The 14,345-nt window shown below is 34.1% G+C and overlaps 1 protein-coding gene across 6 annotated transcripts in view; it reads right to left on the bottom strand.

Moving 5' to 3' along the window:
• Positions 1 to 370: 370 nt before the first annotated feature.
• SNX13 (sorting nexin 13) overlaps positions 371 to 14,345 on the bottom strand; it is a 150,461-nt gene continuing 136,486 nt past the window's right edge. For all 6 annotated transcript variants that reach the window (XM_060196134.1, XM_007534484.2, XM_060196135.1 and 3 more), the window contains 4 exons: positions 11,891 to 12,036; positions 11,586 to 11,654; positions 9,871 to 9,983; positions 371 to 3,855 (listed from right to left, as the gene is read on the bottom strand). In XM_060196134.1, coding sequence (XP_060052117.1) covers positions 3,608 to 3,855; positions 9,871 to 9,983; positions 11,586 to 11,654; positions 11,891 to 12,036 — 576 coding nt within the window. In that variant the 3' untranslated portion in view covers positions 371 to 3,607. The remainder of the gene's footprint in view (positions 3,856 to 9,870; positions 9,984 to 11,585; positions 11,655 to 11,890; positions 12,037 to 14,345) is intronic.

The raw sequence follows: 14,345 nt of genomic DNA, 5'->3' as shown, positions 1-14,345 counted from the left end.
GTGTTTTTTAAGTGATCATTTCTAAAAAGTTTGTCTTTACCTGCTGAGGCAAAGTAGTATCAGATGCCTGAGAAGTTTGCAGATACAGGTCAAAGAGGGCCGAAAATTAATTTGTGAGTACTGAGTCTTTATGGAGAATTACTTTGTAATTTTATACGATAGGAAAGTATGCTTTGACAATGTGGGGCAAATTACTTGTCCCATACAAAGTTATTTAGTGTTAAGTCAGTAACAAATTACTAGTTTAACTCTCAATCTGGAACCAAGAGTGACTGATTACTAAAATAAAAAATAAATGCAAACAAATACTAAAAATAAGACCATTCAGTAAATTATTTTTTTGAAATAACAAAAATACATCACTACCAAATATATTCAACAAAAGATTTGTTAATATTTTATTAGTAGTATTTTCTAATAGACAGAACATAATGCAAACCAAATAAAAATTTCAATCTTTCTAGTTCAATAAAAATAACTGACATTCTGATTGTTGTTTCTTCTTTGTTAAAGAAGGAAAGTATTGAGAGAATAGGCACACAGTTGACACTTACTGTACAATGATATGCACAAGTTATCTTTTTAACAATAGTAATCCTAAAATGTGCTCATTTTATTTTCCCCTTGTTATACAGGAGTCATGCTCCTATAAGCAAAGTCAAAATTTTACAAGGAGTGACTTTTAAAACAAGAAGACTTTTAAAACAAGTCCTTAAATAAAAGGATGCATCAACAACGGAATGTAAGTTGTTGGGTTAAGGATAGGGTTTAAACTAGATCTCAAAACATTAAAAATTCATTTATTTTACAATTAATCAAATACACATGCATTAAATAAAAATATTGCACAAAATTAAAATTTTATATTGATAAATTTATATTCTTAATTAAAAAAATGGTATACTTCCTGGTAGCACTTAACTGTATGTTTTCCATGTCACCAGCAGTACAAACTTAAAATGAGCAAACTGAAATATTTAAGAAATTTTTAATATTTCTCTAAAAAAATTAAGGCTAACCAAGTGCATCCATTGGTCAATGGCACAATTGTTCAGCAACAATTCAAAACACCCTAATTGTAGGAAATGCCCATCTAAGTGCTACACTGAAATCGTACAGTTTCTTAGGTGAATGAACTACATGTTAATAGTGATGGATTCTAAGTAGTTTGTTACCTGGAAAATCAGAAAATCAACACAAAGAGTAATTGATTTAGAAAGTTCTTGCCTAAAGGCAACACTGGCTTAAAAAATGTAAAAATCAAATATCTGAAGTCATAAATCCTCTTTATGTATATATCCATATATGCAATAAATGCATTAAATGTAATAACTTTATTAAACATAGTACACTGTACTTGACTTTTGGGTTAAATATTTTACACACAGCTTGACCAAGTCATTCAAAATGTATTTCTAATTTTAGCATGACCATGGCTCTCTCTGATGTAAAACATAGATGTGCAAAAAGATGCACAACCGTTTACATAGACTACCATTTGATATTTTGCTTTTGAAATATAAACTCTTTTTAAACAAATAGTATTTAAAAAACCCATTTTCTCAAACAGTTTTTGGTATGATTGTAGTTATCTAGCAGGGCTCTGTCATGAACATTTGCAATCCTGCAAGTCTTTTCTTTCCCTGGTTGATGAACAGCATTCCTTACATTATCTAGAAATGCTTTTTTTTTTCCCTCACATGTACAAGCTATAAGATTTTCTGTATAACCTTAAATATGTTCATGTCAAAAATATACTTGAAATGGGCAAGGGTATGTTTAAAAACCATTGCACTTATGGCCATGCTGATGCTCCCTACATACATATTTCACATATCTTCACTTTTAAAGCCAGGGGTATAGGAGGGATTGGGGCAAGAAGACTCACTGAGAAGAAATAATTTCTTCTATCAGAGTCCATAAGGATTATTTTCTCATTTTCAAGTTGCAATAAAAGGAATTTCATTTATGTAATTCTTAAAACATGCATCACATGCTGAAAATATGCATACAGTAAGTATGCACAACAGCATTATTAATAAATATGACTATTATAAAGCATTAAAGGACGGCTTTATTATCTTACTAGGCTTCACTTTCTAAGTAGAATCTCAGTAAAAACAAGACAATATCTTGTTCCAATCTTAAAGCTCCCGAATAACTGGGATACCAATACTCTGTTCCTTACCTTAAGCACCTGGACTTTCTTTTATTACCAGGATCTTGGCTCAGTGGTCTGATAAGTAGCTTCACTATTTTAAGGTTTTAGTGTTAAATATTTTTAAAACAAAAACAAAAAAGCTGAAAACTGAAACCTTTACTTATGGAAGTATTTAAAACTATGAAGGAATCTTGCATATAAAGAATATGAAGTCTTTTAAGAGTTACAATGGAGATGAGAAAACTATAGGAAATGCAGCTCCAACACCGGAAAAGTTATTTTCTTGTTGGTGGTATAAACTTATTTTAGGGACTTAAATGTGTACACTGAGGGTTTTTTATCAACGTGCTTTATTTAGTAGAATTTTACATTAAGCAAAATATAAATTAAAAGCTTATTTAAAAATATTAGGTTCTGTTTTCATTATTTTCAAGTATGTACACTGTAATAGAATTAGGAATTTGTATGTTTACATATGACTAAGAAGTTCATTTAATTACTTGATTTGCTATTTTTGCACTTACCAAAGTATATCTAGATCATACAATTTAAAATAATTTTTAAAAATTTCTTATTTTTAGGACAGAAAATATTTGGCAGTTCTTTCAACAAATTATATTGCTACTGTATAATCATTAAGTAATCTCTTAAACATAAAGAAAACTGGCAAAACCCTGAAATGTAAATGATAGCTACCATATGTTTCTTTTACATACAGAATGCCAAAAGAAAATGTCTGATTGAGTACTTTAAGAGCAAACAGAACCCTTAAAGAATACAGGAATTAACTAAAATTTGCATTATATTAGTGAGTAACAAAATCCAATCAAATCTTGCTTTTGATTGGTTTTATTTTATATCAGTTTTATGTCACAAACCTATTAAGGTATAAGGTTATTTTATAATTTATGGACATTCTGTTACTTTTCTTAGAACTGAAATAAATGTCCCAAAGATTATTCACCAAGCTAATCCACATTATATCAAATTTCCAACACATATCTATAAAATTACTATGCAAAACGAATCCTTCCAACCTATACATTGCACAGTCTCCCATTGTTAAATCTGTCGATTTATCTGTGAACCACTGTTTTGTGCTTTCCATAGCTCTCACATATACACTCTGGCACTTTGTCATTGCTGGAGAATGTTGATTAGTTTCAAATGGAAGAGATGGTTGTCATTCTTGCTTGAGATGGGGGCAGTATCCTCTCAATGTTGCAAATATATGCACCAAATCATTTATGACACAGATCTCTCTCTTGGTAGTGACTGAATTACAGATGAGGATGAGTAAAACCACATTTTTGTGAGTGTACTAATAATCTATTTTGAGAAACTAAAGACTGGTACAGACACAACAGTGTATGAGTTAAGCCCCAGAAGATCTGTCCATACCAATAGTCTTGGACAAAATGAATGCCAGTTTCATAGATTGGATGGTCACCTTTTCTGCAAAGAAGGCGCTTGAGTAGTTTGAAGTTTCTGTTTATATTTCTGCATTTGCTTTGACCGTGAATGGAGTTTGTTGAAAAGTTCACGGAATTTGTATTGGGGAAATAAAGTTTCCAAAAAGCCTTCCAAAAAGACATATACCATTCTCCTATTTAACTGGTTGTGCTGAAACATTTCAAAAACACGGAGAATACCTTTCCTTGTTGTTTCCGCCCCAATAATATGCTTCAGTTCATCTAGATGACAAGGAAAAAGATAAACATAATTATACAACTAAAGAAAATAGAAGGTTTAAACATTATCTAAATAAAATGAAATTTGTAAAGTGTATAGTAAAGCAATTGGTAAATATTAAGTACAGTTAAAATGTTTCAAATATGTATTATAACTGAGACTTTAGAAACCCCAAGTTGGGGGCGGTGCCAGCTGCTGGCTTGAGCTCTGATGACAACAAAGCATTGGAACCTGGCCTTCAGCAGGTCTGTGAACACAAGACATTCTAAGTGTGACATCAAGGAGGTGACTATAGCTCAATTTGGGTTAGAAATTAGAGCAAAAAGAAAGGAAATTTTTAAATTATTTCTCTACTCCCCACTCCCTCCATAGCCAGACCCCTGGAGTCTGGAGCTGCTGCTAGCAGGCTTTCCACTGACCTTTTTTGTTTACCCAGATTCCTGGCTCACCAGGGGTGCCATTCCAACCCTGTTCCTTTCTGAATACCTTGGCTATCTTTTTTTTTTTCCCTGAGTAAGGGACTTAAACCCAATTATAGTGACAAATATCTGACAAAAAACTGGGAAAGACTGCCTAGAAGTTTTTTTTTTTTTTTTTTTCCTGGTCTACTGTTCTATTATTCTGTCTATTCCTGCTATCTCTTTTTTCCTTTCTCTTTCTTTTTCATTTGGATTTGGTTGCTATTTTTTCTTGGACTGCAGACATTGTTGGGATAACTGGTATTGGTTAAACTGCTTCAATCCTTGCTTCAGTTACTAGTTATTCAGTTACTATTGTTAGGTTGGTGACTGCATTTGTAATAAAGGTATTTAGTATAGTGTGGCTTGTACTCAAAACACAACAACTGAGGAACAACAAAACATAAAAATAAACACATTAATAAAAAAAATGGGTAGATCAAGAGCAAATAAAACTGCTACTACAATGAATGAAGACAAAAAAACCAGAAGAAACTACAAATCAGCCAGAAGTAACCATAGATAAGTATGCAAGCAATAATAAACTTGTTAATAACAGAAAGGAAAATAACTTTGGAGGAAAGGAAGAGCAGTATTAGAGAAACAAAAGAGAGACCCTCAAGGAAAATACTAACTATCTTGAGGCAATTAGAGAACTGAAAGCTGAAATAGCTGAACTGTAGAAAGAAGCTGAGGGAAGAGAAAGCAGACTAACAGAAGCAGAAAACAGAATTAGCCAGACACAGCATGAGCTAGAGAAAACTAATAAAGAGGTGAAAGAGCTCAAAAAGAGATTGAGAGACACTGAAAACAACAGCAGAGACATATGGGATGATCTCAAAAGAAGTACCATTCATATAATTGGCCTGCCAGAGGAAGAAAGAGAGGAAGGGGAGTAAACATTCTAGAGGAAATTATAGAAGAAAACTTCCCAGACCTGAACAACAGAAAGGACAGTAAGAGTCAAGAGGCCCAGAGATATATCCCAAGGATTCCATAACACCCAACCAAAAAGATATGTGTACATCTATGTTCGTAGCACCACAATTCATAATAGCTAAAACCTGAAAGCAACCCAGGTGCCCAACAACAGAGGAGTGGCTGAGAAAGCTGTGGTATATATACACAATGGAATACTATGGAGTTATCAAGAACAATGAACCCACCTTCTCTGACCCATCTTGGACAGAGCTAGAAGGAATTATGTTAAGTCAGCTAAGTCAGAAAGATAAAGACGAGTGTGGGATGATCTCACTCATCAACAGAAGTTGAGAAAGAAGAACAGAAAGGGAAACTAAAAGCAGGATCTGATTAAATCGAGAGTAGGGCACTGAAGTAAAAACCCTGTGGTGAGGGGGAGGGTGGACATTCGGCTTCCCTGGCTGGTGGGGGGTGGAGGTGGGTGGCTGGTATGGGACACAGTCTTTTGGTGGTGGGAATGGTGTCTATGTACACTCCTATTAAAGTGTAGTCATATAAATCACCTTTTAATTAATAGGAGAGGGGAAAATTTGATCATATTTCTCAAACTTTTTAAAACACAGACTGAGTCTTTTTAATATATAGGCTGAGTCTTTGATATACTGACTCAAAAGTCTAGACGAGTTAGAACAGAAGCAACTGGTGGCACAGCTATATACAAGATGCTGGGTGCAAACCCTAACAAAGGGACTTTTCAAACTTAACACCATTACCAAATAATGTGATGATAACAATAACTATCCATTGTCTTCTTGAACCCTAAGACAGCAGGAACCTCACATTTCCACATTAGAGCCTATATTTCCCCCAGTCCTGGAACCTTAGGGTGGGGCCCACTTTCCTGCATGCTTCTCTCAATTCATATCAAATAATATTGCATCCACCGATTGCAACCTAATCAAGGCAAAGAGTGCCACCCCAGCATACTACACTTCACACTGTGTCCAGAGACTTCAGGTCCGGAAGAACAACCCTTCAGCTTCATCATTCGGGTGAGACCTTTCCTTTCATAATATTCTCTAATTCCATTCCAGGTGGTTCACTCCCCAATAAAGTCTCCAAACCTAGATATAGTCCAGGTTCCCTGAGATGGAGCATATGTTCACACATGCCAATAAACCAGGGAAAAATATATACCTGAAAGCAGAAGTACACAAGAGTCTGCAGAGAGTACCCCCTCAAACACTTCAAGTGCCTTTAAGTGCATAATTGTTCAACAATTTGTTTGGCTGTGGTGTTAACTCTCTTTTCAGCCACCAGGTTCTCGATGCCAGCAGGATGCCGACCAGAGTTCCCTGGACAGAGGACCCCACCAGTGTGTCCTGGAGCTCCGCTTCCCCAGAGACACACCCTACTAGGGAAAGAGAGAGGCAGACTGGGAGTATGGATCGACGAGTCAACGCCCATGTTCAGTGGAAACAATTACAGCAGCTAGACTTTCCACCTTCTGCAACCCACAATGACTCTGGGTCCATACTCCCAGAGAGATAGAGAATGAGAAAGCTATCAGGGAAGGGGATGGGATATGGAGACCGGGTGATGGGAATTGTGTGGAGTTGTACCCCTTCTATCCTACAGTTTTGTTAATGTCTCCTTTCTTAAATAAATTAAAAAAAAAAAAAGAAACCCCAAGTTACACTTAAAATCTAGATGCCTAATATATTTATCCACTTTAAGCTTATTTCCTTATCTATAAAATGGGTATTAAATATAAATAGATTGCTCATAAAAGTATGGATTTAAAAGCCTTTAATATGATGATGTGGAAAAGTGATCTTTAAATTCTAAAACATCATACAAACTTTTTATATTACATTTAATGCACAGGAAGAAATGCTATAATGAAAATTTGTAGAAGTGTAAAAGTTGATCTAGGACATAAACAACTGGTGGCACAGTAAAAATGCTATGAAAATACTAAACAACATATAGATATTCACAGCAAGGAAAGTTCTACATGAGGCAAAAAGCAAATATTCCATGAAAGGATGAGACAGGTGAAGAAGTTTACTCTCCCCCAGAAAACAAACACTGAAATAAAATACCTCAACAGCTCTACCTTGCAAGAGTTACTAAAAGGAATGCCATAGAAAAAGAAACAAGGAGCATTTAATGCACAAGAAGATACACAGTGAAACATACCCAGAAACACAAGCCATGGAAATGGGAGACAACTTTTAAGTATGAAAGGGGAGAAAGAAATGGATAGATGTTTTTCAAGAAAAGAATGACAAGACAAAGTTTGTTGTTTTTTTTTTTTTTAATTTTATTTGATAGGACAGAGAAAATTTGAGAGAGAAGAGGGAGATAGAGGGAAAAAGAAAGTCATCTGCAGACCTGCATTACTGCTCATGAAGTGTCCTCCCTGCAGGTGGGAGCTGGGGCTCAAACCTAGGTCCTTGCACATGGTGCTCTGTGCACTTAACTGAGTGTGCCACTGCTTGGCCCTGATAAAAGAGTTTTAAAAAGATTCTCTTGGGTATATTTATTTGTGTAATAAACACACACTCATATAACCTTTATATATAACATATACATACATACATACAGTCTTCTGTCTTTTTAAATGATGTCATTTACTCTCTAGCACATTTTAATTTTTTCCTGCATTTTCTCATCCTTCTTATAAATAATACTTTGGGTTTCTTCAAATTGGTATTTACTTTTGAGATTATACGGTCCTGTTTTTTAAATTCCTTTACAGAGTTCTATCAGTAATAGTTCTTATTTACCTCTTCCTTTTGACTAACAACAACTTCCAGGTATCTTCCTATCATTTCCTCTAGCATGCATATTTTTACTTGTTACATTTCTTCCTAGGTAAGTTAAAATTCATTTCGCAATACTATATATTATACTTCATTTACAACTTTTTTTCTAGTTTGTTTTCTTCACATATTCTTACTATTTTTCCTATAATACTTAGTGTCCTGCTGGAGTGTTCTGTACTCAGCGTTTATATTATTTACATTTGAATGAGATGTTTTTTCTTAGACAAACTACTAGAATAACAACCTTGGGGGTGGGAGACAGATTACCCAGTAATGCATTTGCTTTATCATGTTTGATTCCTGGCACTACATGGAAGGCACCAGAAAAGCTCCACAGATGGTGGAACAGCTATGAAACTTTTAATGCCCCATCCTTTTCTCCCCTTTTTTCTCTCCCCTTATCTTAGTAAAATAAAAAACAAAAATAAACAAAAACCAGATTACGCCCATGAGATAACTCAGTATCTTGTGTCCTAGAGGTCTTGAGTCCATTCCCTAAAAGGTCAGTCAGTTGGTCTTGAGTGTCTCTCTCTCTCTCTCTACCTCTCTCTCTTCCCTCCCTCCCCTTCCTCCATCCATCCATCTGTCCCCGTTTCCTTTCTCCTTCTTTTAACCAGAGCACTTTTCAGATCTGGTTTGTGGGGGGTACCTGACAATGAACCTGAAACCCTAGAGTCTCAGGAGTGAAAGTCTTTTGCATAAGGATGGTGGTACCCACTAGTTTTGCATGCATAAAAAAAAAAAGTGGGGGCAATGGGAAAAGATAAAGCCAAGGAGTCAGTCTATCCTTCTAGTTCTTCGTGTCCAAGGACTCTTATAGCTGTCGTTTATTCTGCATTTCTCTGAAAGACAACTACTGGACAGTTTCACTCATATGTGTAATATAAAGAACTGAAATATAATCCTGAAAAAAAAAAGTAGCTAAACTGTAGCTAAGACTATGTAATTATTCTTGTGAGGGAAGGGGTTGAGTCAAGGCAGGTGATGGGGGGAAGGCACAGAACTATATGGAACCATACCCAGGTAATCTTAAAATCCTGTAAACCATTATTAAATCATTAATGAAAATGAATTTTAAAATAAATAAAAGTAGAAAAAATAATGACCCAGTTATTTTTATACAAACAAGAGTTGAAAAAAAAATTTCCCTCTTAAACAGAATATTCTGGAAAGCTTCACACACTTATTTTTTTAAATATTTTTTTGTCACATATTTTATTATCAATGCTATATACAAAATGAAGTGGTTGAAAGGATAGGCTTTGAAATCACAAAACAGAATCAGAATTCCTTATGTCACTTATTAGCCATAAACTTTGGGTGACTTAACCTCTCAAGAGTTTTTGTTTCCCTTTTATAAAGCTCCAATGTTAACAGTGCCTGTGATGCACAATACTGTCATGAGGGTTAGCTAAGATGACATATAAGAAATGCATTTAGGGGAGTTGGGCAGTAGTGCAGCAGGTTAAGCGCACATAGCGCGAATCACAAGGACCGGCGTAAGGATACCGGTTCAAGCCCCTGGCTCCCCACCTGCAGAAGAGTTGCTTCACAAGCAACTTTCTCTCTCCTCTTCCCCTCCTCTTTCCATTTCTTTCTGTCCTATCCAACAACGATGACATCAAATAACTACAACAATAAAACAAGGGGGAAAAAAGGTAATAAATAAATATTTAAAAAAGAAATGCATTTTAAGTCATCAAATGGTAGCTATTATAAACAAAAGGCAGATAAAGTAGCATGTTCAACACCAAAAGTTCAATATAATCACAAATTAATAAAATTTTTACCAAACATATATACTTGCCTGGCATAATTGACAGTAATTTAGTTTTTCCTGCAACTCTTGTTCTCATTCGAACAGCTTTATCTCTGCATGGAACATTCTCTGCCAAAATGCCATTTGGCCAAAAGGCATCTCTATTTAAGAAGATTAAATAAATTTTGTCTAAGTATTTTCATTTTATAATAACACATGATAGTAAAATTATGCCAATTTTCTATAAAAATACACATTACATAAAAAGCAAAGAAGTTTTTGAAACTTTATAGATATTTTCAATAAATATTAAGTACAAGTTTAATCTTCAATATAAAAATATGCATAAGCAAACAGGTCAATTCTGTCCTGGAATAATTCATAAAAACAGATGATCTTAAAGATATCAAAATGGAATATATGGATGACAAATCAAGCTATTTAAATTTGAAAGTAATTACTTCATCTGATTGAGGTTGAAAGTCATTTAAATACAACCAGAGTATCCAAAACTTAGATACTTTAGGTTTATCAATAATTTCCCTTAAATGCCTTATAATTAAGAGAAAATAAATTCTGTGTCCACATCTTTTTACAATCATAATTCAACATCCTTTAATCTGACAGCATACTTGATTCCTGATCCTGATATCTTGGGTCAAAGGCAGAGATTAAACATAGTAACTAACCTCCCATCTGGAACTTTAGTAGGGGGAGAGGATTCTTTTCATTTCTATAAGCTATAGCAGTCATTCTTAACTGTACAATAGAAACACACTGGAACTTAAAAATTTTAATGCCTAGACCTTCCACTATATTAAGTCAAATTTGTAGGGGATAGGGCAGAAGTATCAGTACATTTAAATGCTCTACAAGTGATTCCAATGTGCAGCCAAGGCAAAGAATTACTGCTCTCAAAAAACACACTCAACTTGAACTGCAATGAATATACTGGGACATTTTATGGTTTAGTGAGAAGCTCAGTTTCAATTTAGAGAAAACAGGTTCTTTATTTACCAGCACTTAATATTAAGTCTTTGGGAGAGTTGTTTACATCTCTGATTCTTAACTGACCTTAAACAAGGTGAAGACAAAAGGTTCTACTGTGTAAAATAGGTCAAAATAAGAAAATGTAAATTGGTTGGCACAGTGGCCAATCAACAGTATTCAATATTAGTCATTTATATCTGGCTTCTGTTACTTCAAAATATACACCATGCCATGAATATTTATGTCTTGTCTCCCACTTTTAGAAAAGAGGTTTATTCTTCTACCATGTCATGCTTCCCATGTATGAACTATGTCTTATCTCTATCTGGTGACTGTCAGGTGATTAGACCCAGAAGTTGGGCTCAGAATAATTTTGTAGAATGAATACAGGAATTAGAGCATCACTGCATTTACTTTATATTATTTCCAAAGGTTCAAATATTTAATAAAAATTAAATCATACTCAGAGACATATTTTTTCATTTATAATCAAGGTTTACAAGCACAAATGAGAAAAATTAGACCTAGCATCTTAAATATTTTTTTATAGTTTTTCTATTTTGTACTGAAAACAAAACCCAAATAATCGGTTTTAAACTTAACTGATCCATCAAACCACTGTTTATAATTCCTACAAGTCATTTTGAGCATTAACGATAGTCATCAAACCAACTTAATTGCCATGAAGAAAAGCAAAGCAATGAAAGTTAATAGTTGATAATAATGCTAAACTCTGTACTACCTGAAAGAAGTGACTGTGTCTTAAGCTATACCTGAAACGTTTCACTAAGTCAGCCACTTGTTCAGGTGAAGTCATCCAATCAACATGGTCAACTATTTTCCTGAAAGTAAAGACAATTAATTGAAGAAGTTCAAAATGTTAAAAGGTGGAAAAAACGCTACATTTAATTTGTATGTAAATTATCTCTAAGAGCAAGAAATTGACTGCTCTAATCTCCCTAAAAGGTTCAGTAAAGGAAAATTTTCTATGGAGGTTGAACAATTACATCCAGAAATAAAAATTCTAAGATGTTAAGTATTATTAACTCTAAATAGAATTTTTAAAAAAGAGTGGTACCTATTAATAGTGTCACCATATGTGGCTCTAATAAGCTGTTGAAGCAGATTTTTTATATTTCTTCGTAACCACTGATTTCTCTCTTTTAAATCAAATACTTCATCCATGAGAAGCAGCATTACCCTAAGTGGAATGTTATCATCCACCTGACAAATATGGAAACACACAAGAATACATTTAAGTTACTATTTACTATGAATGTTTATTTTTGCAAAAGAATTGATACTTTGTCATAAATCAAAGAACAAGTTATACAATAAGTAGCCTTGACAACCTGACATTTAATACTAATTTACAAAAAAAACCCCAACATTTTTAACATCCATTTTGATTGAACCAGGATTTTACCACCTTAATATGATGAGTAAATTCCAAAGCTGCAGTGAAAAATACTTCTCAAAGTAAATCCATGATGGCCTTAGGAAAAGATATGGCTTTTTTACTTTAAATAGGGTATGCACTAGTTTGAGAAAGCAAATGCTAGTAGTCCCTTTGTCTACTTTCTGTGTTGTCTTTTACAAAGCAAAAAGGTGCCAACATATTTATTTAACAGAAAAGAGTATAATCTATACAGAATAACTGGTTTTGCTTGGCTATTGAGTATATATTTTGATATACCAAGTGCACAGTTAAGATAACATTACAAAAACATTTTGATAAATTACTAGAATTTTTCTTTAACCCCCACAGCAAAGCATTTTATAATGTAAAAAGGATGACAACTAGATACTTTATTGTTAGATATATAACCACACATATTTAGAACATTAGCTGTATGTATGAGTAAATCTATTATTTCTTTTGACACTAATAAACCCTTCCGATTGTTTCTTCTTTGATGCTGTTATTTAAATATTGAGAAAATAACATAATAATGAAAAATTTGTAAGTCAAGCTAAACATTATACAGTATTAGTGAATCTTCCATTTTACATTTAAAGTGAGATGCTTAACAGTGGGTTCTGTTGGTGAAGGTGGGGGGGATCTGTTACACTAAAGAGGTAAAACAAAGTTGTTTATTCTCTAGTTAAGTATATTCATGAGTATCAGGTCACATAACAATTCTAGTAGACAACTAAACTCTATAACATAACCATACAAGAAAAAGTATGATATGGATATTAAACCAGGATGTCATAACACAACATTATAAGTTATTCTTAAAAAAGCTAATTAAAACATTATCTTTGTTTAAGGCAGCCTATTATAAAATATTCAATAAAAACTGAAGGGAGTAATTACAACGTTAAAATAAATCTAAGTACAGAATACAGAAACTAGACTCACATATGTACAATGATCTGATTTGTGATTTAAATGAAGTGCAATGGCAAACAGGTAGCCTTTTCACAGTAAATAATGCTTGGATCAATGGCTCTCTACCTCAGTTCATAGACAAGTATTTCCTAGATGAATGGTAAGTCTTAATTTTGACATGATAAAAGAAAAAATATTAATAAAAGAAAAACACAGAATATCTTTGTGAATTGTTACATTATACCCCAAAGTATACAAACTGTACATTATTCACAACACATACAGTCTGGTACTTAAGGGGTGTCAAAGTCTTCAACTTTAGTTAAGTAGACATTATTCTCTGACTTTGTATGGTTTCATTGCTCAAAATCAATTGTATGTCTCAAAGTTTCTCAAAAGACAAACTGAATCTTTTTAATATATAGGCTATGTATTTGATATGCGGACTCTCTCAAAAGCCTAGACCAAGTAGATTAGAAGCATCCAATAGTACAGCTATATACAAGATACTGGATACTGTACAGCAAACCATAACAAAGGGACTTTTCAAAGTTAACCCAATTAACAAATAATGTGATGATAACATTAACTATCAATTGTCTTTTTGAACCCTAAGACAGCAGGAACCTCACATCTCCACTATAGAGCCCCTACTTCCCCCAGTCCTGGAACCCTTGGATAGGGCCCACTTTCCCGTATGCCTCTCCCAATCCAAACCAAATAATATTGCATCCACCGATCACAACCTAACGAACTCAACGATTGCCACCTCAACATGCTTCACCTCAGACTGTGTCCAGAGACTTCACGTGTGGAATGACAACCCTTCAGCTTCATTACTCGGGTGAGACCTTTCCTTTTATAGTACACTCTAATTTCATCTCAGGTAGTTCACTTTCTAACAAAGTCCCATAACCTAGATATACACCAGTTTCTGTGAGAGAGAGCTTATGTTCACACGTATCCGTAAATTACTGCAAAATATATACCTGAAAGCAGAAGTACACTAGAGTTTGCAGTGAGTACCTCCCTAACACTTCCTCTCCACTATTCCAAGCTTTGGGTCCATGATTGCTCAACAAATTGTTTGGCTTCATATGTTAACTCTCTTTTCAATCACCAGGTTTCAGATGCCACCAGGATGCTGGACAGGCTTCCCTGGATTGAAGACCCCACCAATGTGTCCTGGAGCTCAGCT

The sequence above is a fragment of the Erinaceus europaeus genome, chromosome 8 (genome assembly GCF_950295315.1).
Source record: "Erinaceus europaeus chromosome 8, mEriEur2.1, whole genome shotgun sequence".
Taxonomy (NCBI): Eukaryota; Metazoa; Chordata; class Mammalia; order Eulipotyphla; family Erinaceidae; genus Erinaceus; species Erinaceus europaeus.
This window is presented reverse-complemented; position numbering and strand designations above follow the sequence as displayed.